The sequence below is a fragment of the Schistocerca gregaria genome, chromosome 2, assembly GCF_023897955.1.
Source record: "Schistocerca gregaria isolate iqSchGreg1 chromosome 2, iqSchGreg1.2, whole genome shotgun sequence".
Lineage (NCBI taxonomy): Eukaryota > Metazoa > Arthropoda > Insecta > Orthoptera > Acrididae > Schistocerca > Schistocerca gregaria.
Window position 1 is genome coordinate 1,035,887,781 of NC_064921.1, and position 12,508 is coordinate 1,035,900,288.

General features: G+C 36.8%; 1 protein-coding gene across 2 annotated transcripts in view; it reads left to right on the plus strand.

Moving 5' to 3' along the window:
• Nucleotides 1–5,847, plus strand: part of LOC126335555 (uncharacterized) — a 71,413-nt gene extending 65,566 nt beyond the window's left edge. The window contains exons 7-10 of one of the 2 annotated variants that reach the window (XM_049998958.1): nt 780–917; nt 1,026–1,172; nt 3,591–3,782; nt 4,970–5,847. In XM_049998958.1, the coding sequence (XP_049854915.1) occupies nt 780–917; nt 1,026–1,172; nt 3,591–3,782; nt 4,970–4,993 (501 nt within the window). In that variant the 3' untranslated portion in view covers nt 4,994–5,847. The remainder of the gene's footprint in view (nt 1–779; nt 918–1,025; nt 1,173–3,590; nt 3,783–4,969) is intronic. The other variant, XM_049998959.1, reaches the window with a different exon arrangement.
• The last annotated feature ends 6,661 nt before the right edge of the window (nt 5,848–12,508 follow it).

Sequence of the window (12,508 nt, forward strand, 5' to 3'; positions counted from 1 at the left end):
GTACTGACTGCACTTACTCACCCAAGATCGTATCACTTTTTAGTGTAGCAGTAGATATTTAAAGAAACAGTGGAAACTCCAAGTGGGAATATCAACAATGTAGGAAAACGCAGATTGCTACTCACTGTAAAGAAGAGACAGCCCCAATTAAGAGACATTTGCACAAAGCTTTCGGCCACAGCCTTCATCAGCATAGGAGAAACACGCACCATTCATACACACAAGCAAGCACACCTCATTCACATATGAGCAGCAACTCCAGCAGCTCAGGCCAGAATTCATTCTGTACTTAGGCTTTCTCTATCAACTGGTGGAATTCACTCCTTTCTTTCCTCCTTTCCAACCCAGTTACTGTAACATTCTGTGATTTGTACAGCCGTTTTTCCTTTTATCTTCTTGTCTCCTGTGAATAAAAGAGCCGGATGTGCCCCCAAAGATTGAAAATTCTTTCAGTTTTTGCTGATAATTTTGGTGTTTTTTTGTCAAGATGAAGTAAGACTTTTCTTTGTTTTCTTCTTCCATACATTATAATCTACTGGTTTTCATTAGTATTTTATGAAGCCTTTAAGTGTTTGGTCAGTGAAAAGTTTCAATAACCACTAAATTTCTTTTAATTTTTGCATTAGTTACCAAATTTTACTCCAATTTCAGTTTGTTGTATGAAAGGTTATTATATTTTTCTATGTTCTTTTTACTAGAAAATAGTGTAAATTTGTAATGGAATTTCCATTATTTTATACACCTAATTTTTATTTTATTAATTTGTGTTGCTGTTTCAGCTTGCCAGTGGTGGTGTCGATTTGGGATTAGTAGCACAGTGTTGCCCACTGCTTGAAAAGCTAACAGTTACTGCAGAGCCACTAAGGGCTTGTACTATACGTGCCAGCCCTATATTTCCAAAACTTAAAGATATTAAGGTCATGACTTTTGATATTGGCATGCTCTGAATTGAATTGTTGCAAATTCTCGTATATTGGTTCCTGTGAATTTTTAAGTTTTCAGATGATTTTATTTCTTTTTTCTAGGTTACCTGTCCCGTCTCCTTGGAGTGTGGATCAGTGCTTCTTAGATCCCAGAATGTTATCCATATTGACATTGTTCGCATAAGGGATCTCACAGATTCCATCTTTTCCTTGTGGCTGCGGCGAAATCCAATGACTTACTTGAAGACAGTGAGTATTGTTGTAAACACACACAGCGTTAGGTTATTATTCTGTTTGTAGTTAATATTCACCCATAATAATAACATGGTTTAACAGTTTTAATCTCAGTGCTATTCTATGAAGAACAAAATGGAGGAATTGCAGCAGAAGAGAAGTATGAGGTCACCACTGTATGAGTGAGAATGATGCCTGCATTCAGTGTACATGTGGTAATGAAACAGTGCTTTACGAGAAGAAGATATGAAATTGAGAAGAAAATATTGTGGGTAAACAGTTGGCTGTGGAAAATGGAATTGCTCTTCTGAGATTCAACAAAGAGGCTTAAAAAATATTGCAGTGAGCATGTTGTTGTTGTTGTTGTTGTGGTCTTCAGTCCTGAGACTGGCTTGATGCAGCTCTCCATGCTACTCTATCCTGTGCAAGCTTCTTCATCTCCCAGTACCCACTGCAACCCACATCCTTCTGAATCTGCTTGGTGTAGTCATCTCTTGGTCTACCTCTACGATTTTTACCCTCTACGCTGCCCTCCAATACTAAATTGGTGATCCCTTGATGCCTCAGAACATGTCCTACCAACCGATCCCTTCTTCTGGTCAAGTTGTGCCACAAACTTCTCTTCTCCTCAATCCTATTAAATACTTCCTCATTAGTTATGTGATCTACCCATCTAATCTTCAGCATTCTTCTGTAGCACTACATTTCGAAAGCTTCTATTCTCTTCTTCTCCTAATTATTTATCGTCCACGGTTCACTTCCATACATGGCTACACTCCATACAAATACTTTCAGAAATGACTTCCTGACACTTAAACCTATACTGGATGTTAACAAATTTCTCTTCTTCAGAAACGCTTCCCTTGCCATTGCCAGTCTACATTTTATATCCTCTCTACTTCCACCATCATCAGTATTTTGCTCCCCAAATAGCAAAACTCCTTTACTACTTTATGTGTCTCATTTCCTAATCTAATTCCTTCAGCATCACCCGACTTAATTCGACTACATTCCATTATCTTCGTTTTGCTTTTGTTGATGTTCATTTTATATCCTCCTTTCAAGACAGTGAGCATATGGTATACATATGCATATGAGCATATGATATACATATAATTCTGTAATTTTTTGTGGTTTGGCAAGTCAGCTGTTTAATTAAAGCCATTCTTTGGTTTGAAAACAATGTGAATCATTGGATTAAACTGCAATCAATGCAGCTGTTACATGTAAGAAAGGTTAAGTTAAGAATTGCTGAAACAAAGATTTGTAGGATGTTAAACAAGCATTGGACAGGTTTTTGAGTTTAAAAAAATGAAACTGCCTGCAAGTAAGCTTTCCTAATATAATAGAGGCAGTTTTTCTGTGGAAACTGTTAATAATACTGTATGATATCTCCTAACATATGATAATGACTATGATTTTTTTAAAGAACTTTATTAGCAGTAGTGAAAACCTCAGGCCAACAAAACTAACTCTGTCTAGTGGCAAGGATACATTTTGCAGTTACAGGGCAACTAATCATGAGTTCACTCCTGTTTATTATGCAAATGGATTTCACACTTGTTAATGTTAGGATTCTTGTAAATGTCCTGATGAATATGTGTGACATAGGATTGCAACTGTATGCAGGAACTTAACATTCTTAAATGATAATTTAGCTTATTTCACCATAACATGGGAGAGGAGTCACACCACAGCACTCTTAAGATTGGCCACACTACAAGTCAATCCTGAGTCATCTGATGAACTGGAGGGATTGATTATTGGCCTGACCTTGAGCTGGTCAGAGTACAGAGAAATGCCTGATTGAGAGTCTGCCACAGATGAGCTCATTTAACACAGTTCTACCAGCAAGTGTTGTGCCATCATCATCATCCCACACACCACTGACTGTGGTTGTAATCACAACATTTTTAACAGACTTGATTCAATCTCTGTCAAACTATTTTTACAAAACAATGACACTTTTGATCATCTAAAACAGTGCATTGCTTTGCTTCACCTTACAACGGAGAACTACTTGCTTTTGTGTCACCAAATTCTAAGAAAATGGAGTACATAACTGTCCCCCCCCCCCCCCCCCCCCCCTCTCTCTCTCTCTCTCGCTAAGTGAAGAAAGGTTTCTACGTGTGTGTGCATGCACGTGCGCGTGCACATACGTGTTTTCATATTAATTTTATTTTCATTTTTTAGAAAAACATTAAAAACATTTTTGTGTTGAATTCGCTAAGTGAAGAAAGGTTTCTGCGTGTGTGCGCATGCATGTGCGCATGCACATAAGTGTTTTCATATTAATTTTATTTTCATTTTTTAGAAAAACATTTTTGTGTTGAATTTCATCCTGGTAACAGCCAAATTGTAAATGTCTGTATCTATATATGTGTGGGAAAGTGTTGCAATTGTAACTAAATACGAGAATTGCTTTTTTTACAGCTACTTCTGGGATATGTGGAACTGACAAGAAAGAGTGCAGAACTGCTACTGGATACTTGCCCACAATTGACAAGGCTTGGTTATCTTGGCAGTTGGGACATAAGATCCTGGGAATGTAGACGACTTAAAGAACGAGTTGTGCAGGAGAATTATGATGTCCACCTGCTTCTGTACTCACGGAGTGGAATCAGTGTAAGCACAATAGTTGAAGAAATGAGTACTGATGAGGAACGTGCCATTGTGGAGCTGTAGCAGATACAATTATACAAAGAAAGCATTTCTATTTACATCAGGTGCTTTAAATTTCGGGGAAGATTATAAGCATTCCAGGCAATATCATATAATTTCTAAATTCTGAATTTAATATGTTGTTCAAGGGAGAAGCTTTCATATAATTATAGTGTTGGAGATACTGTTATTTAAGTCACCTAAATGTTTTTTGGCAGCAGTATGCTCATAAGACTACAATTTTTATATGCCAAGAACAACATAATTTAAATATCTGTTGGAATTTCCTAAAATGGCACCTGTTCTCAAACAAAATATTATTTTGTTTTCTGCGACCTATTTGATCAGTGAACAAAATGATTACAGGTTACTTGTTTTCCTCAATGTATGGAAATAGTAATCAATCCTGAAACTAAAGATACTATTAGATACACATTAAAAAACTGGAGGAAGGCAGTTAAAGTTACACAAAATAATGTGTATCAATCGGTTTTACAAAGGAGTTTTGGTTTTCATGGTCATCATTGTTGATAAAGATGTTTAATCTTTGCAGCTCAATCTCTTACAGTTAAATCTTCTTATCCAAATACTTTAAGGGAAATACCTTTTGAGTGTTCGTCATTAACATTGGATAGCAGTACTGGTAAAAAAGATATTTACCAGAAAACTATCCAAAATTATGACCAAAAACCTTAGCTCCATAGATTGTACTCACGTTCACCATATGAAGTCATATTACGATGGTCAGATATTATGTATTTGTTACATTGTTAACTAAAAATATTTTAAATATCAATGTGTTGAGAAGAACGGAAGCTTCAAGATATTCTCTTAAAGACCCCCGTAAAATTGTCACATTTGGAAAATAGATGTTAGCTGAATACTTTTAATCCTTGTGTTTAATGCCCATCTTTAAAAGTTGTGCAGGAGCCTTTAGAAACGATGCTGTGAATGATTTTGGCTCTCGTAACATATCGTCTAATGTAGCATTGAGATATTGCTTTGTTGTGAATCATATTTAGAACTCAAAGCGGATACTTTAGAAGTATATCCCCAAATCAGGGCTCTTGAAGTCAAGGGCATAAATCAGCTGACATTGATTCCACTGCTTAGTGCCACATTCTAATGTTTATATATTTCATGTTTGACAGGGCATATTTTTGGCAGACTGGTAATATTGACATACACTTCCTGCTGTTGGCTGTGGAGGTGAACGTGTTACTGCATAATCAGTGCTGCTTCATTTGTTGAACTGATTCATAATTATGACACCAACTTGTGGATTGACATAAGAGTTCCAGAAATATATGATATCTCAAGATTTACAATATCTGTATTTTGCAGCTTATTTTAATAACCAGTGAAATTTTTTACCTTGAACTGATGTTTACAAACTCAATGGTTTGGTTTAAGCAGGATTATTTAATATGTGCTGTTATAATGCACCTTTCAGTTTATCTTCTTAGCATTATCAATAATATAATATCTCCCAGAAGGAATTGAATTATCATTTTGGTAGTTAAAAGTTTGACGATAAACCCAAGCATGTGGTGTGTCTTCAGCAGTTGCACCAGAGAGATGTTGTGTAACTGTAAAACTAAATAGTACCCATCTCCCATCACATAAGATAAAACAGGGGAAAATGTTGTATGTATGGTATCACATGCACATTTTCTTTCGGAACATCTAATTTAAAACCTCACTGTCCTATAATCAGGTCCATAACATCAACTTTCCTGATCTGTCATTATGTTTCTGAAACCAAACAATTTGTAGCTGCCTTGCTTAGGCTTGAATATCACTAGGTATGTCCAAATGCAATTTAAAATGTATATTCTTCTGTTGTAGACTTAATGAAATCAAGAGAGAAATTTGATTGAAACTGACTTTGTATGTCTGCCATAGGAAACTTGAAGAGGATGCAAGGATTCTGCTGGCCCCAATAAGAAATTCCTTGTTATGCCATCATTGTGACACACTTTCCATTATTGTTTTTCTGTGAGGAAATAAAAATCTGTTACCTACCACATTTATGGTGTCCTTTCCTTCTAAGTTATTTAAGTGATTCTTACAAGAAAAATCTCAATTATAAGGCCAAGAGAGCACAGTACTCACATTTAAGACAAAGTGCTACTTTGTCAAAGGCGCATCCTCCCCCCCCCCCCCCTCCCCCCACCATGAGCGTGCACGCGCTCACACACACACACACACACACACACACACACACACACACACACACACACGGCTTATGTATAGAACCAAGATGTTACTGAGAAGCAACTATGATGAGTGAAGAAAGAAGGGGAAGAAAATGAGCCAGAAACCTGACTGTTTAGGTTCTACATATCTAAACTTGTAGCTGAACACAAACCACCTATCCAATTTGTAGGTGATGTGACTCATTGTCCTCATCACATAAACTGTTTATTTTTTACTGATGACTTTCCATTATCCACTGATAAGAAGTTTGCATGCACTCTTAGTTTGGCTACCTTCCTTAATGTGTCACTCAGTGTATCTCAGATAATTGATATATTAAAATTTGCCAATTTGTTTGTAAAGATTCACTAATTGTTATCATATTCACAGAATTATTTTAAATATTTTTGACTTTCTACAGTTCTACAGCCAGGAAACTACAGCAAGAATTGATATTAGGCAAAATTACTACTTACATTTCCATTTTAAAAAAGTATAGTAAAAAATTATACAATCTTAATCATATGCTTTGCTTTACGATGTTCCTTGTCCATTCTAACTATGTTGTGTGGAGCATTTTACAATGCAGCAGTAGCATATAATTACTCACTTGAGGGACTGAACTGCAATCAGCACAAAGAGCAGTAGGAATTCTTGTATCAAGCTCCTCATGAATCTACAGAACAGAACGTAATAGATAAATTGCCACTGCAAGGCTACCTTCATTTTGCCCTCCCATCTAATGACTATTATTTCCTTACATGTTCTTTCACTTTCTAACTTGTAATTTTTTGCTATCTACAAAGTTATGCTAATGCATCTTGTTACTATTATTGTTCTGGGAGTACAATTTACCTAGAAATGAAGAACATTGTAATCTACAATTTAACCCAGTCTTTATTACTTTTTAATCTTTTTAATCTCAATATGTATTCAACAGATTTCATACTAGACAAAATTTTAAAGTTTAAATTTTTGATAAATTATCTATCTTTTACTACAGTACACTTCTGAATCTTTAACTTTAGGTAAAATGTTTAATTAAAACAATTTAAATTTGTTATAGTAATAAATGTTGAACAAAAATTGATATCATGATGCATGTTAAGAAATTTTAGCCACATTTTAATGTTGGTGACCTCACAGGTTACAGTTTTCCATAATTTACAATGAGTGTGTTCTCTTACATTTTAAAAAAATATAATTTACAGAAATATGTACAGTTGCACTGCTGTGTCTTGTTGGATATTTAAATAAAAAAAAATGTTGTTAGAAATAAGAAAGTTAGTCATAGAATCACAATGCACCAAAACCTCAATGTTATGATTAAGCAGGGTTGCCCCAAGTTCTGGAAATCATGGAATTTCAAACATGTCAAGGAAATTTGGAAGAAAACCCTGGAAAAGTCTCATTTTTGTCTCAGTAAATGAAACGGTTTGTTTACTGAGATGTCGTACATTGTCGCTGGCTGGGTGCAGCTGAATACCATGTACTGCTTCCGTACTCCCTCGTTCTTACTGCGTCTCCTCCTCCTACCTTTCTCCTCAGCTTGCAGTTGGCGCTGCCACCACTTCTTGCTCTTCTTGCTGCTAGCCTAGTAGCTACCAGTGAGAGGTGTCAGGAGTGGTGTGTTTGGATCTGATTCTCAGAAACTGTTGATGGAGCAGCCAGAGATGGCAGCCATGTGAGCGTGGGTTGTGTTTGAGTGATTATGTGAAGGTGTGCGTGCTCTCATTTTCTGACAGAGGCTGTGGCCAAAAATTTAGTTGTGAGAGTGTGATTGTCTTTTCTACGTCCCTGTCAGCAGCTTAACAATCATCTTCATGGTGTGTTGTTACCTATCCTCATTAGAATTGATTCTTAAAGTATTCACACTAGTTATCTGTTGCGTAGGCTGATCACCGCGGTCTCGTTTACCACTAATGTGCAGGCCCTGCCCATCGGATCTAGTCTCACTGATCTTCCCACAGGCTGGGTCTGTATATGTGTGCTATAATGCAGAAGATTTTCATGATTTAGCCATGGACCTAGGACTACGATGCTCGCAGGCCAGATACCATCGGTGACGGATTTCAGGAATTGTGACTGTCTCACCGCAAATACATTGTACAGTGCACCATTTTATAGACATTATATTTATTCTAGTACATTTTTGTACTTTAAAGTAGTTCATATATTAAAAAGTATGAACAATAAGAAGAAGAAAATTCTGGCAGTCACTGGCGGTTTGTATGCTATGTACTCATATATTTCTCGAAAGAAAAGTCACACAATACCTGTAAACGAAATGATCGAGTGGCATTGATGGCCGGGAGACCTCGTATGGGGAAGTTCTGCTGCCAGGTTCCAAGTCTTCGTGCAGGTGATGCCACATTGGGCGACTTGTGTGTCGCTGATCATAAAATGATGATGCACCCAGTCCACGAGCAGAGAAAATCTCCAACCAGGGCAGGAATCAAACTCGGGCTCGCTGCTGGTAGGCACACATGTTACCACACAGCTAGGCATGCGGACACACAATACCTCTAAAATAATAGGCATAACACAGTGGGTAATACCTGACAATAACCAACATAGTAGAACCAACATGTTATTGGTGTTCGCGTATAGTGTTGGTTTACACAACTGTTCCCCACCTTATACACTTCTTTCAAAAGGCCTACTTTTTTCTAGGGTTATTTCTGAAATCAGTGAAAGTATTTTAAATATGTCTTTTGTGACTCCAAGGAAATGCGTATTTTTGCCATCAAATGTCTTTCATTTCATTGAAATAAAATAATATCAGTGGTCTTGATGAAACACACATACCACTTGGCTTGCTTTCTCCATCTAAAAACATTTCATTACAAAAGATGTTGATGTTAGTACTTAATATTTTTGCTCAAATGTTTAGAAATACAGAAGTTTCTACTTTTTTTTTTCAATCCTGAGATCTCAAAATTTGTCAGGGTAAAATGCTAAAACTTGTCTGGAAACCAGGGAAATATCAGGAAATTTCACTTGGGGAAACTTGTGGCAACACTGTTAAGTTTCCTGAGATATTAAACTACACAATGTGTGTTTTGAAATTGTCTGTTAGTCAATACTTCTTCCTCAGGAGCTAGAGATCTAGACAGACAATGGATGACTGATGGGAGTCTGCAGGTACATATGGCTTTGACAAAAAACGTATAGACAGACTGCCGAAGAAAACCAAGAAGCTCTTTCCTTCCTCTCTTTCCCTTTTTTAATATTAATTTGTGACAAAGCAGATTCATTTTTTGTTTCAAATAAGATTCTATCATGTATATGAAGGTAATAGCATTTATAAAATTAATAGCCATACATTGACTGAACAAATATGTATACCAGTGCCACATAAAATAGACAAGTGACTGGCACCTAGTCATGGGGAAAAAGGCGCATTGATTGAATATAGAACATGTTTGAATACTTGAATAACACAGGTAAATTTGACAAAGGACGCAATGCCACAGAACCACTTTCAATACACTCCCTAAAAGAATGTCTATCATGTATGCAGATAGTGGAGTGTAATAATAAATATAAATAACGTAATATAATGATACATGACTATAGTATCTGTTCCCTAAATAACTGTTATTTCGGGAACAGATACTATCGTCATGTATAGTTAAAATATGGCTTCCCGGCCATTGACCTTCTTGTGCAAACGCACACACTATGCCCGAACTCGTACGGGACTTGGTAGATTAATCTGCCACAAGTAATGAGTATGATGGACAAACATCTCTAAGGCATACTACGAATGTAGTGCTGTGGACATGTTGGGAATGTGGGTCTCACGGGGAGCGTGCATGGGATAAGTCGCGCTATCCTCTGTGCCCTCGGTGGCTCAGATGGATAGAGCGTCTGCCATGTAAGCAGGAGATCCCGAGTTCGAGTCCCGGTAGGGGGCACACATTTTCAACATGTCCCTAATGAAGTACATCAACGCCTGTTTGCAGCTAGGGTGTCCATTTATTTATCGTAATATAATGAGTTCGGTGTACCTTCAAAACCAAACTACTGGTGACTGAAAGAGTGAAATGATTGCCTGACTATGGCTCACTAACTGACTACATAAAAAATAGACTGAACAACTATTTGTCACCAAGTTTACAGCCTCACTGATAAAAAACTGTCACTGGCTCTCTCACCACCCATCATTGGCTACTGACACAAATGGATGTCTTATAAGAAAGTGCTGTTGCCATTATCTGACATACACTAATGGTAGTCTTCTATTTAGGTATGCATAACAAGACAACAAAGTGCTCAAGATTGTGGTGGCAGTGTTTCGGGAAACTGCGTGTTTTTCCAACTAATGGCTTGTTTTGACACCCATGGTTTCTTGCAGAAAGATTTACAAGCTGGCAGTACCTGGTTTGGCATTAAAATATATAAAATCAAACCCTGACATTATCAGTCTCATACTTCGTATCAACCCAATTGAAGTAGTGGGCAATCTACAGATATCATTGATTGTTTTGAATATACAACACTGTTGTGCAAAATTAACTTCTTAAAGTTCAGTGTTCAATTAGTGGCACATTTATTTACATCAAAATATTTGTCATTGAACTCTCATTCATTGCTTCACACTATATTACAATCCTAATTGAAATGTTGGCACATTAGAGATTGGATGACACCTGCAATATCTGACCAAGTCTTGGAAGTAGTATGCTACAGTGTCTATCAACAGTACTTGCAGTTTTGCTTCCTGTGCGTAAGTAATGCCCAGCCATTCTGTCTCCTTGTAATTTTACAATATTATCAAGTGAATTGTCCTTTTAATTAAAGTAGTCGAATGCAAGTTTTTTACTCATTGTGTACCTAATTTCCTCCTGATAATCACAATATCCACAGAAAGCATTCTTTCTCTATTACAGAGATCATTTTCTCAGTCTCACTGTCAGAGATGATGAGTCGTGGATTCTGTTTATGAATTATATGAATGTTGTGACAAAACACCAGTTCACTCTGAGAACTTTTGAAACTCTATCACACTTCTTCCAAGAATGTTATTTTCAGTGTCTTTTATTCACAAATGGCAGATTACTGTTTGAGTTTATACAACAGGATGCAATAATAAATTCAAAAGCACACATTAAAACATTAAGAAAGCTACAAAAACTTGCCACAACAATTTATGTGGCATGTTGAGTTCCAGCATGTTTCTACGAAATTTTGACAAGTTTCGGATAGGGGACATCCTATTCAATTTTCACTGTAACTCACTCTTTGACCTGCCTCCTTATTCCTAATGAATCTTACTCCTGTTATACCATTCTCTTCTGTTGCTGATATCACCTAATATTTATCTGACCAGAAATCCTTCTCTTCTCTCCCTTTCTCTGACTCTACTGTATGTAGATTGAGCCTTTGTACTTCCCTCTTCATATTTTCTAGTTTTCCTATCCCATTCAGATTTCTGCCATTCCTCACTCTGACTTATAAAATGTGAAAATTTCAGTAGTTTTTAGTTTCTTTCATATGATCACCTCCCCCTTGGCACTACCATCACAGAGATCTGAACAGGGGACTAATCAGGAGTATTTTTGCCAATGAAGAGGTCATGACTCATTTTTTCTATTAGTTTTGTTCTCATTGTGTACCTAATTTCCTCCTGACAATCACAATATCCAGAGAAAGCATTCTATTCTCTATTACAGAAAATGATCATTTTGTGTGGATACACATTACATGTCTTCAATGTAGTGGTTTCCATTACCTTTTGCATCCCAATACATTGCTTGTTCTTATGTTTTTATTGCTATTTTCTCACCCTAGAGACAAGAGGGTGCTGGAACCTCTAATCTGCTCCTGTGGCCTAATTGACAAGACTGTTTGGCAGAATCAAATTGACCCTTTATACTGTTAATCTCCCAACAATTGCTCATTGTCTTCATTCAGAATCTGATCAGTGGCTGCGATCAAAACTAGAATCCATGACATTTTGATTAAGAATCAAAGAACTACCTCTAGACCACGTGGGATTTAAGATTTTCATGGCATAGGCAGAGTTCAAATCTTTCTTGCGTATTCATCCAGGTGGCAGCATTGAGAAGGCATGATATTTCAGCAAGCTGGTTTCTTGCAATCAAGCTTTCCTGATGACATTCTGTTGAATGGTGCCTTTTCAGTTCAAGATACTAACATAATGCAGAAAATTCTGCTGTGGTCTCTGTTTGCAACTAGCCTTAAAAACATTTTCTGATAAATTACAGGAGTGGCCAATATCAGTAGATTTTCAATTTCCTGCCTGAAGTCTCCCATGTACTGAAACCTGTTACTAATTTTTGCACCAGAATGTGAAACTGCTGTCAGGGTCAACATTTCACTCTGTTCAGTAACACACATATACATATGACTGGCTATGGGTAAAGGAAGTTATAACATGAATTAGTCACTAAAAATTGAATTTTTTGACACACCATCCTGTCCAACAGTAGTGGTAATATTCTGTCTATAATAAATTACCTTCA